Source organism: Panicum virgatum, chromosome 4K (assembly GCF_016808335.1).
Source record: "Panicum virgatum strain AP13 chromosome 4K, P.virgatum_v5, whole genome shotgun sequence".
Taxonomy (NCBI): Eukaryota; Viridiplantae; Streptophyta; class Magnoliopsida; order Poales; family Poaceae; genus Panicum; species Panicum virgatum.
Window position 1 is genome coordinate 40390582 of NC_053139.1, and position 12092 is coordinate 40402673.

General features: G+C 52.1%; 2 protein-coding genes across 2 annotated transcripts; one reads left to right on the plus strand and one right to left on the minus strand.

The window, feature by feature from the left end:
* The first annotated feature begins 2708 nt into the window (after nucleotides 1-2708).
* LOC120704023 (receptor like protein kinase S.2-like) lies at nucleotides 2709-5696 on the plus strand. Its single transcript, XM_039988263.1, has one exon. The coding sequence runs from the start codon at nucleotides 2922-2924 to the stop codon at nucleotides 5505-5507; it is 2586 nt and encodes an 861-aa protein (XP_039844197.1). The 5' UTR covers nucleotides 2709-2921; the 3' UTR covers nucleotides 5508-5696.
* A 3349-nt stretch (nucleotides 5697-9045) lies between these two features.
* LOC120702231 (zealexin A1 synthase-like) lies at nucleotides 9046-9462 on the minus strand. Its single transcript, XM_039985956.1, has one exon. The coding sequence runs from the start codon at nucleotides 9460-9462 to the stop codon at nucleotides 9046-9048; it is 417 nt and encodes a 138-aa protein (XP_039841890.1).
* Nucleotides 9463-12092: the final 2630 nt, after the last annotated feature.

Here is a 12092-nt window from a genome sequence, read left to right on the forward strand (position 1 = left end):
GCATCAAAGCCTAAAAAACCAGGCCACCCCATCTGGGGGCCGGACGTGAAAGGCAAAGGAAAATATTACGAGACTTAGGCGATGCTAGAAGTAAGAGCAGGGAAGTTGGAGAGGAAAGGGAGTCCCACGACCCCTATTTATAGCTGTGTCGGGCGCCAAGCTTCAAGCTTGTCGAAGGGCGAAGGCTTGGACTGCCCATGACGGCGCGGCCCACGAGCGAATCTACCCTCGGTTACCGTGCTGAGACACCACGGGACAAAGCAAAGCTGAGCCCTTGGACACCGAGCGGCGCAGCATCGGCGCTGGCCGACTGCCCTCGAACGGCGCGTCGCAAGGCGACCAGGGAAAGCGGGGCCGAGACCCTGAGCGCGGGACAGCATGGCAAAAGCACTGGCTGCAGAGCAACAGGCGCCATCGTGGCCCTGGCCCGCTCAGCACGCTGACGCGTCTTGTCCCCGGAATAAAACAAGAGGGGGCGTGCGCCTCGGAATACTCTCTCCGCAGGTGCACTACCCCGACCGACGAGTTGTCGCATCTGCTGGGCCGACACCCAGGTGCGCCTGGTAGGAGCGCAGCACCGATCGATCACGTCAAGGGATAAAATCGCCGAAATACCCTTTGGCCGAATCCCTTGACTCGACCAAAGCCTCGGGGGCTACTGTCGGGGACCACAATTAGGGACACCCTAATCGGGGTATTAAACTCACCCTAAAAATGCAAACACATATTAAGCAACTGAGCCCACGAAGGCCTACGACCTCCTTCCAATCCGGAAGAAAGGAAATGACTCAAAGAAGCCCAGCACGCGGCCCATCCGCATCCCCCTCGGACCTGCGGGGTGATCTCCGTCTCGCTCGAGGGCTCCCATCGAGACCCTCGACCGCGCCCCACGTCTCTGCCTCCCTCGAGGGTAGCGAATCTACCCTCGGGGAGGAGAATCGTCTCCGCCTCGCTCGAGGCCACCCCTCGACAAAAAGGACAAACGACCCTTCCGCTCACCCGCCCGTCGTACGGAGGCATTAAATGCCAACCACTCCTCCACAGCGCCCAGGACAGACAGTGTCAGACCGCCATTCCCCACAGTGGCTGTGACCGGAGTCCCGTCCGCCAACTCCGGTCACTGCTCCGCCATGCCGGACGCTGTGATAACACTGTGGGAACCTGCGACGCGGTACGAGACATGCTCGACACAACTCCCGTCACTATTCTGCCAACTCCTACTGTCCGGACCCCACCTCACCACACGAACGGCCCCGGACCCGTCCCCTGCTCGGGAAGGGGTCCGGCATCGCCACGTGTCCCCCAAGAAGGGATGCTCAGCACTAGCAGCCGGAGGACTGGACCTCCCCCCTCGAGGGGTCCGGGGCCTCCACGTGACTCCCGAACCCCTTTAGTGCACGCGCTAGCACTCCGCCGAGGGGGGGGGGTCTGGGACTGCCACGTGCCCCACTACCACTGGCGCACATATATATGCAAGACCCTGACCTGCAGGGCCCACGGAACGCCACTATGCCACATCTAGAAGACGGTACATCCTATAGCGACGACCATGCCGCCTGCTGGGGCTAGCAGGACGTCGGCGCGATCTCCGCAAGACCCAGGACGGTATCCAGGACGACTGCCACGCCCGACGCCATGCCCCACAGTGTACTTCTCACAGTGCTCGACCACTGCACCCCCGCGATTCGGGGGAAATACGACGACTTCCACGATCCCCTGCCCATGTACATCGTCCCTCCTTGTGTCTATAAAAGGAGGAGGCAAGCTTCCTTTAAGGGGGTCGTCGCGCAGTCAGATCCGTTTCGATATAACGCAACACTCAGCATCACTGAGCACCCGATATTGGCACTCGCATCAATCAACTTCTCCTCTAGCAGAGACTTGGGAGCTTCCCTCCCTCTCTCGCATCGCCTGTACCCCCTACTACAGGCACATCCGGTGCAAGATAATACAGTGCCCTCGCACACCCCCTTGCTGGACGTACGACCCCGCGGCCGGAACCAGGATAAACTCGTGCGTTACTGTGTTGACTCTTGCATCAACATTTGGGACGAGGAAACACGCAGCATTACTAGTTGGGTCCGAACCGCCGGGTCAGGACCCTAACACAAACAAAGTCACTTAAGAAGGGTCAGGACCCTGACACAAACAAAGTCACTTAAGAATCTAGGCACACCTCACACGTCATAAAGACAAATTACTTTTTCGTCACCTCTCACCTCATTTTTTTTCTTCCTCCCTCACCAATATTCTTTCTCTCTCTCACGGAGGTGGCACGGGGCAGGTTGCTGAGGCTAGCCATGTCGCCGCCGCCGCCGCACCGGGGCTAGCCGTGCTGCACCCACCGTGCTCGCCGGGGGGAGCTCGTCGGCACGTGGCTGCTACAGGCGGCGGCGCCCTTGGGGAGCTCGTCAGTGCCGCAGCAGAGTAAGGGCGCGCGGCGACGGAGAGCAAGCGGGAGGAATAGAAGGAGAAAATTATATAGGTATCTACATAATTAGTGACAGGTGGATAATTTTTGTGTTCAAAAGCAAGTAAAAACAAAGGTCAACGCGATTTTTGATTTGTACTAGAAAAAATCTGACTTTTTAATTAAAAACAGCTGACGCTTTTGGGCTCCTAGTAATTCTTCAATGCTCTCTCGATCCCGGGCCCAGCCGCCATCCAAGACAACCGAGCGAGCCACCCACACCAGCCGCATCCACCAAACGTATCCACACGCTAACCGCCGCCTACTCCACCTGCCGATCTTTCCCCGCCACCTCGCCTCGCTCTCACACGCCGATCTTCCCCACCTGCCCCGACCACCTCCGTATCCATCCTCACTCCCACTTCCGCCAGCACCAGCCCGCGCTTTATTTTCTCCCCGCCCGCGCACTAAGCGCGCCGATTAGCATGCGTGGGTGGACCGGTGGTGGCACATGTCGCTGCGACGTCTCTGCTTCGTGCTGCCGATGGACGTCGACGAGGCCGCCGTCCTGGCGCCGGCGGCGGAGGAGGAGGCGCGCTGCCGGGTGACGGCCCGCCAGACGGTTCGGTCGTGCGTCCGCGGCGCGGTCGGCCGCGTGCTGTCGTGCCTCCGCTGCCGGTCCTGCGCCGGTGCCCCCGACTCGCCGGGGATGGCGGCGTTCGAGGATATCGCTGGCGTGGATGCGGGTGGAGGGAGGAAGCAGCTCGCGGGGTCCGGCGGCGGCCCGAGGATCTTCAGCTACTCGGAGCTCTACATCGGGACCAACGGGTTCAGCGACAAGGAGATCCTCGGGAGCGGAGGGTTCGGGCGGGTGTACCGCGCCGTGCTCCCAAGCGACGGCACGACGGCGGCCGTCAAGTGCATCGCCAGCCGCGGCGAGCGGTTCGAGAAATCCTTCCTGGCGGAGCTTGCGGCTGTGGCGAGGCTGCGGCACCGCAACCTCGTACGGCTCCGCGGGTGGTGCGTGCACGGCGGCGAGGAGGCGGCGGAGCTGCTGCTGCTGGTGTACGACTACATGCCCAACCGCAGCCTCGACCGCCTGCTCTTCTCGCCGGCCTCCGCCGCCAAGCAGCAGGTGGTTCCCGTGCTGAGCTGGGACCGGCGGCGGCGCGTCGTCGCCGGGCTGGCCGCCGCGCTTTTCTACCTGCACGAGCAGCTGGACAAGCAGATCATCCACCGGGACGTCAAGACAAGCAACGTCATGCTCGACGCGGAGTACAACGCCCGGCTTGGGGACTTCGGCCTCGCCCGGTGGCTCGAGCACGCGGTGTGCTCCGACGGCGCGCCGCCGCCGCCGCCGAACCTGGTGGTGTCACCGTCCCTGCGGTTGTCGTCGTCCTCTGCATCGGCGAACAATCATCAGTTCCGGCTGATAGACACGACTAGCCGGATCAGCGGAACAATCGGGTACCTGCCGCCGGAGAGCTTCCAGCCCCGGGCCATGGGCACCGCGAAATCCGACGTCTTCAGCTTTGGGATCGTGCTCCTGGAGGTGGCCACAGGGCGGCGCGCGGTCGACTTGGCGTACCCCGACGACGAGATCTTTATGCTGGACTGGGTGCGGCGGCTGTCCGACTCCGACGAGGGGAAGCTGCTCAACGCCGCAGATGGTAAGCTGCCGGACGGCGCCTCCGCGCTGTTCGACGTCGGGCGCTTCATCCATCTCGGCCTCCTCTGCTCGCTGCATGACCCCAAGGCTCGTCCAACCATGAAATGGGTGGTGGAGAACCTGTCCGACGGCTGCTCCGGCGACCTCCCGCGTCTCCCCTCGTTTGCGGCTCATCCCAAATACTTCTCTCTCACTGCTTCATCCTCTGACGACTCCGGCACGACAGCAACCGGCACCACCGACGACAGCACGGCAACAACACAATCCAAGCCCATCTTGTACGCCACCGCTGCTGCAGATACCATTTACGACACTGCAGAAGATGGAGGATCCAGCTCCAGGTCCGCCGATTCAGGTGGCAACACCCGGCGGCCGGTGGCGATCCCGGACGTAGACACGCCGCGCGCCATCTCCTACGAGGAGATCGTCGCGATCACCAACGACTTCTCCGACTCCCAGGTGGTCGCCGAGCTCGACTTCGGAACAGGGTACGAGGGCTTCTTGGACACCGGCCACGGCCGCCGCGTTCATGTCCTCGTCAAGCGCCTCGGCATCAAGACATGCCCGGCGCTGCGGGTCCGGTTCGCCACAGAGCTCTGCAACCTGGCCAAGCTCCGCCACAGGAACCTCGTCCAGCTGCGCGGGTGGTGCACGGATCACGGGGAGATGCTCGTCGTCTACGACTACTCCCCGGGGAGCCTCCTGAGCCACCACCTGATCCGGCGCGGCGGCGGCGACGCGGCGCCGGCGGCGGCCCTCCCGTGGCGCCACCGGTACAGCATCGTCAAGGCCCTCGCGTCGGCCATCCTTTACCTCCACGAGGAGTGGGATGAGCAGGTCATCCACCGCAACATCACCTCCTCAGCCGTGTTCCTGGACCCCGACCTGAACCCGCGTCTCGGGAGCTTCGCGCTGGCCGAGTTCCTCTCAAGAAACAAGCACGGCGGGCACCACGCCGTGGTATCTGCCAGCAGCTCGGCGCGGGGCATCTTCGGATACATGTCGCCGGAGTACATGGAGACCGGCGAGGCGACCACCATGGCCGACGTCTACAGCTTCGGCGTGCTAGTACTGGAGGTGGTCACCGGCACGATGGCGGTGGACGGGAGGTTGCCGGAGGTTCTTCTTGTCAGAAAGGTTCAGCTGTTTGAACAGCTGAACCGACCGGTGGAGGCCCTGGCGGACAGGCGGCTGGACGGCATGTTTCACCGCAGGGAGCTTGTGCGGTTGGCCAAGCTTGGAATCGTGTGCACCCGGTCGGACCCGGCAGCGCGGCCGAGCATGAGGAAGATTGTGAGCATTCTGGACGGCAGCGACCAGGTGCTGGACAAGTTTGAGCAGAGGAAAGAGAGCGCAGAGGACTGGCGGAGAAGGAACGCTGCTAATCTTGCCTTGGTAAGGAGATTCCAGGCTCTTGGCATACACTGAATGCTTTGAAACACATCTTTGGTTGTTCTGGAGACATGTAACTTCTTCTATGAGTTTAACATCTGATGTATATACTGTTTGTATTTGTGTTTCATGTGTCAGCAATTCAGTATCTTGATGCATGGATGAAGCTGATGAATAGACCACCATACTTGTATTTAGTACTGAACACGAGAATGTTTTCTTCCTCCTAGACAATCGAATCCTCGACCCTACTATACATAAATTAATCCTCGCCAAACATCCAGAAAATTAAGCGGAAAAGTTTAGAGAATTCAAAATTCAGTTACAGTATTTATCTCACAGGCATTTCCAGCGAATAATAATAATAATTCTAGCTGAGCTCCACTGAACACGCCACTCATCACATCAGGCAACCACCTAACCAACAATAGCGTCTTGTCATGTGAAAGCCACTATCGATCCTTTTGCAATATCGTCGCGCCATTACCATTGATCTGAATATCTGATGAACGGAGAGAAGATAATAAGTGGCCCAGAAAATATTCCCGTTCATTGCACAGCTGAAATTTGGAGATTTTGGCTGGATGTGGCCGGTGGCTGATGCTGATTTGCTGTGAGAGAAAAGTACTGCTCGCTAGCTGGTGGCTGGTGCTGATTTGATGTGAGAGAAAAGTACTGCTGATGGCTATTGTGGAGTACCTTGTTTTGATTCTTGCTCCAGATTACAAAACACTAATATCATCAGCGGTCCGGTCTGCAGGAACGTGCTACTGCTCTGGTGGCTAGTGGCATGTGTTTGAAATTTTCTTTGAAATATGAAACTTCCATTCACCGCAAGAATTTCTTTCCATTTTCGCAAGAAATTTCATATGACCTCTGTTAAAAGGTGTTATACTTTATACGTAACAGATCTGATAATCGAGTTCAAGAAGAATAGACATAACTCAAATCTCGCGATACAAGATTAGCCATTAGCCACAGTTCGAAGCACTTGTTTGGGGTTACATAACAGCTCAATCAAGCGGCATTGCAGTTGCAGTAGCCTGTGCGGTAGGTGAATACAGGCTATCTGTTCTCGTAGATGAACTGCTTTTCAAACTATTGGGTCGAAAACACTGCTTCCAAACTTTCTTATGGGTCTACACCCTGGTATATATAGATCTTTCGTGAAACATGGGATTAGCAGTTAGGGAGTAGGTTGCACCAAGATTGTCCTACTCCATTATTGAGGAGATGGGACCTATTACGGGCCTGTTTGGCAGAGTTCTGGCTCCTCTAAAAATGGCTCCGGCTCCTCTGGTGGAGCGGCTTCTCTGGTGGAGCTGGAGCCGTTTTGGAAAACATTTGGCAAAATAGCTTCAATTATTGGATTGAGATTGTGAAATGTCTAAATTGTCATTCTCTATATTTTTCTTTTATCTTTTCTTTTTCCTCTCCTTTTCTTTTTTCCCTCCCTCTTTTCTTTTTTTTTCCTCCTCTCCTCCTTATCCAATCGTCCACCTTCCGACCTCTCGTCCGCTCCGCCTCCGGATCTCCGCTGCGCTGCCGCCTCCCGATCTCCACTGCGCCGCCGCCTCCCGGCCTTCGCCCGCGTCGCCGGCTCCCCCCGGCCCCTCCCCGCGGCCGCCGCCGGCATCCTCCTCCCCACGACCGCCGCCGGGCCCCTCCTCTCCGCCGGCATCCTCCTCCCTCCGCAACGGCGACGGCGACGATGACGGCATTGGCTGCCTCCTCCTACGCGCACTGCCCGGGGCTCGACCTCTTCTTTGCCGACCTCCGCGTGTCGTGCCACTTCGCCGAGTACGGCTGCGGGAGCTTCCTCCCCTACTTCCACAACGACGAGCACAGGGACGCGTGCGGGCACGCCCCGTGCCACTGCCCGGAGCCCGGCTGCTACCTCGTCTGCTCGCCGCGGGCGCTCGCAGCCCACCTGTCCGGCGAGCACTCCTGGCTGGCCGACGAGATCACCTACGGCACGCCCCTCATGCTCACCCTCCCTCCGCCGCCACCGGCCGCTCGGGCCCGCCCCGGGCGCGCGCTCCCTCTGCCGCCACGGCCACCTCAAGCGCGCACTGGCCGAGTCCCGCCTCCGCCGTGCGCCGCCGTCCTTCTCCACGCCGCCGGCTTCCTCGGCATCCTCCTCTGCCTCTGCCGCCGCCGGCCGCTCAGGCCCCACCTTGTGTGTGCGCTCCGTCCGTTGCCACTAGGGGAGGGGCATTCTGGGACCGAGGGGGGTGGAGCCGCTTGGAACCACGAAAATGTGGCTCCGCCTCCCGTATGGAAGCCGCGAACGGCTCCAAGTCTAGCTTCTTGTTTGGAGCTGGAGCAAAAATGGGTGTTTGGCAGGGCAGCCCAAACAGACCTACTCCTCGTCCTCGAGAAGCCATTCTGCCGAGATGAGTTTGGCAGCAGGATACTGGCATTTGCCAGGGGACTAAAGCTAGTCCGGGTTTCGGACAGGGTACTAATTTGCCAATCATCTGAATAGCCCATCCGATCGCATCTTAATACACTCAGAACTCTGAAGATAGATAATGCGGCCGTGTCCTCTTGTTAAAAACCACGAAGAGGGACAGGTTTTTTTTTTGTTATATGTGGTGTGACTTGAACTTGAACATTTCGGAAATAGAGGACGCTGAGCAGTAGGAATGCCAGTGCATTAGGAATAGCAGTGGAACCAGTGTAGCTTTTTTTTTTAGGGGTTGGAAGTTGGAACCAGTGTAGCTGGATCGCTGTAGCCAGCACTGGTTGTCTGCTGGCTGCATGTACGGAGCAGTAATGCCAAGCAACGGCAGCCCGTGGGCCGTGGCCTCGTAGGAGAGGTGTTAAACAATTGGATCACAACTATTAGATTTTTTTTCAAAAATATCTGTTGACTACTAAATATCTTTCAACAAACATTCTTGAAAATATCTGTCAACAGATATTTAACTAAAAATAATTAAAAACGGACATGCAAGGCTTTGTTAATTATATATCTAGCACCATAAGGAACAATTTTTGGCAAAAAAAATTATAGAAAAATACATTTGAAAATAATCTACACATATATAGTTAAGAAGGGAGCAACGCAAATAGATATCACAAAAATAAATAGGTGCTGGCATGACAAAAGGCATGACAAAAAAAAATAGCACTACTGAGGCCTACTGATGAGCGTAGAGTATTAAAAACTAGAGTCTAGAGTGGGTGATTAGTTTTTTCAGTGGCAGCAACCAATGTCTATTGATCCTCATGCGAATATTGGTGCATGAACCATATATATTCAAACAAAAATGAATAAAGTGTCTTATTACTTGTTCATAGAAACAAGCTCTCACCTTCAGGCCTTCCGATCGATACAGTCTGTTGTAAACTCAGTCTAGGTTAGTTAGGATTGGGCGAGATTCCATGCATGGCCACTCGAGATCTCCTGGAGACTAGCTAGGATTGCATGCGTGCAGGATGCTGTTAGCAACTTATTGCCTTGATACGTTAGCGAGAGAGTAAGACAGGCGCCCGATTTTTAGTTCCTCGTGCTGCAGCCATCTTATTTGAATTTGAACTCGATCGATCTTATCGCTAAGGGTAGCTCCTAGTCAAAATGGTACATGAGGCTTGCCAGCACGAGCTCCATGTTCGCGAACGCGAACGCGAACGCTATGCCCGGGTACATCCGACGCACTGCCCTGAATGGCGTGTACTCGAAGTCGGTTCCCCTGAAATCGACCTTGGAACGCTTGAACCTCTCCGGAAAGAATTCCTTAGGCGTGTCCCGATACTTGGGGTCCCTGCTGATAGCCCATGCGTTCACGAGAACCATGGCGCCCTTCGGAACACTGAATCCAAGCACTTGGCACGCGCTCCTGCACTCACGTGGAAACAGAAGGGGCGGAGATGGAGGCAGTTGGGCAATATCGGCGCCTCGCCGGCGTGACACGGCGCGGCGCAGGCAGACGAACGGAAGGATGGCCAGGAGAGGGAGGAGAAGCAGATACACCGGAAACGCCATCTTTGCCATAGGTCCTCCAGTGGCGAGTGACTTGAAGTACTTATAGGGCACAAAGTTTAGCCATTGCTTTGACGACATCTAACGCAGCTAACATGCACGTTTTTTTGTGTGTGTGCGCCTCATGTTTGGCATGCTTATATGAGGAAGAGTATATCTATCTAGGGAACGTATCAGGTACAAACCAACCTCTCTATGCAAACTATGGAAACTTCAATCTAAGTCATTGGATCAACATCTAAGGGGTATGGAGGATTGGGTAATATTTACAATCTGGACCTGCCCTTGGATTGGGTTATCACACTTTTGCAAATCCCCCCTCCCACCTCTGTGCACCCCTCCCCTTGGATATTGATCTAATGGCTCAGATTGAAGTTTCCATAATTTGTACGGAGAGGTTGGTTTGCACCTAATATGTTCCCATCTATCTATAAGATATACTTTTTCAGAGAAATGATATGTATTTGTCCATAGATTCTTGACAAAAAAATCTATTAGATTCGCAATTAATGTCCCAACCTAAGAAAAAATATATTAGCAATGAAATAAATGTTATAGATAGAGAAATAAAATTAATGTTCTTAAAAATCAGGGATTATTGAAGATTTTCTAAAAGAAATCTATCAGATTTGCAATATATTCTTGTCTATGAATGTTCCAATAGTCAAATAAAATGGCCCGGGTAATAAATACTTTATTTCACTTTTTCTATCATGAGATGAATTCAAACTATGAAATGAAAAATTCAAATTCATTCATGAAGCCTATGATAGAAAAAATAGATAGTCCCATTTTTTTAATGAAAATTAGGTTGTTCTATCCCAGACCAAACATGACGATGAGTATATCCCGTTCTTACTAAAAAACTACTAGTAACTTAAAAAAACTACTAGTATAACCCGTTGAGCGTGTAATCTATATATCTATATCTATAATCTATATTTATATCTCTATCTCTATATCTATATCTATATCTATACTTAAATACAAATCTATATCTATATCTATATCTATATCTATATCTATATCTATATCTATATCTATATCTATATCTATATCTATATCTATATCTATATCTATATCTATCTATTAGATATATATTTCTTAGGATCTACAATATTCATTTTTTCTGTGTCACAATTAATAACAACGAAGATTCATTAGAAGTGTAAATATATTTTAAAATGTAAAAATGGTGGAATATCTTCACAATACATACACAAAATCATTGAAATCAATAACATGATTGTCTCTAAAATCATTGCAATCAACAACATGATTGTCTCTGTATGCAGGCAATAGCAATGCAAATCAATCAAATCAAGAAAAATAGCAACGGTAATGCATAGATACACTTTGAAAATAAGCTAGAGCAACACAATTTGGTTCCATTAGTAGCAATAGGAGGAAAAACAACAGACATGGGTCTAATCTCATGGGAAGCACAGAAAGTTGTCGAAGAAATAAGATATCCTACACAATTCCCAATATACTTTTTTTAAGGAACAAGATAAGGGAAAAGTCCTTCCTTCATCCTTTCCCCTTTCCTCTTCCCCATTCATTTAAATAAAATTGAATGAAGAAAATCTACTAAAACTTCTAACTTAAGAAGGAGATTTCTAAATTGAGTAGGAAATTCTGAACAAATTGCAGTTTAGGTTACCTTTATTATCCATCAGTGTAACCATGATGTGGCCTATGCGACCACCATATATCTTGCACTCTACAATGATGAGGCAAGGCTACTCCTCCTCCTCCTCCTCCTCCAGTATTGGTCAATGATGCATCGTGGACTTCCTTCAAGAAGCTCGACCCATCCCCTTCGGCATGGCGAGACGAGTGCTTTCATGCTCTAGTAGGTCGAGATGAGCAACACGAACAATTTACATGGTGGGGCGATATGCCTTTTGGCGATGTTGTGCATCAATGACATATATAAAAGCAATAAAAAAAGTGGGAGATATATATAGGAAGCGCGAGGAGTGATGGCGACCGGTTTCCTTTTTAGCCCTTGAGTCACGCAGTGTGCACCGTAGTATTACGTTAGTGAGCATGGATTTTGAGCGCACAACCCATTCTTCTACTCACTTTCCTTTTTCCATGTGGGGTGGGATCTACATGAAAGGTTATTTGAAGATATATAGAGAAACTTGTTTGGAAGAAATTGTCTTGAAAACTTATTTTTGAGGGGAGTCTTGAAAACTTTTAAAATCTTTTTCTAAATGCATACCCCAAATAGTTTACTTCATAAGTTCTACAATAAAGATTTCTTAAAGTTATTAGGAAAAGTTATTTAAAAAACATATATGAAATTTTCTCAAATAAAAATTTCTAAAAAAGAAAATATCAAGAAATAAATACAAAAATTAGGAGGGAGAGTGGATCTGTCTAGGCATGATGTGCGTCTCCACTAGAAGTCACCCAATACAATGCATATTCACAAAATAGTATCAATTATAATGGTAAATTGTATAAATATAGCTAGCCATCTAAAGGGCATGAATGAGTATGACAAATGTTACTGATGATTATTCGAATCAAACAGTCCACTTTCCATGTTGCTATAGATATTTTATGGGGAAAGTTTGAATTACACACTCAAACTACTGTAGAAGTCTGATTTTTAACCTTCA

Excerpts from the sequence above, each read along its gene's own strand:
- LOC120702231 (XM_039985956.1), bottom strand. The coding sequence starts at position 9,462 with ATGGCGTTTCCGGTGTATCTGCTTCTCCTCCCTCTCCTGGCCATCCTT.
- LOC120704023 (XM_039988263.1), top strand. The coding sequence starts at position 2,922 with ATGTCGCTGCGACGTCTCTGCTTCGTGCTGCCGATGGACGTCGACGAG.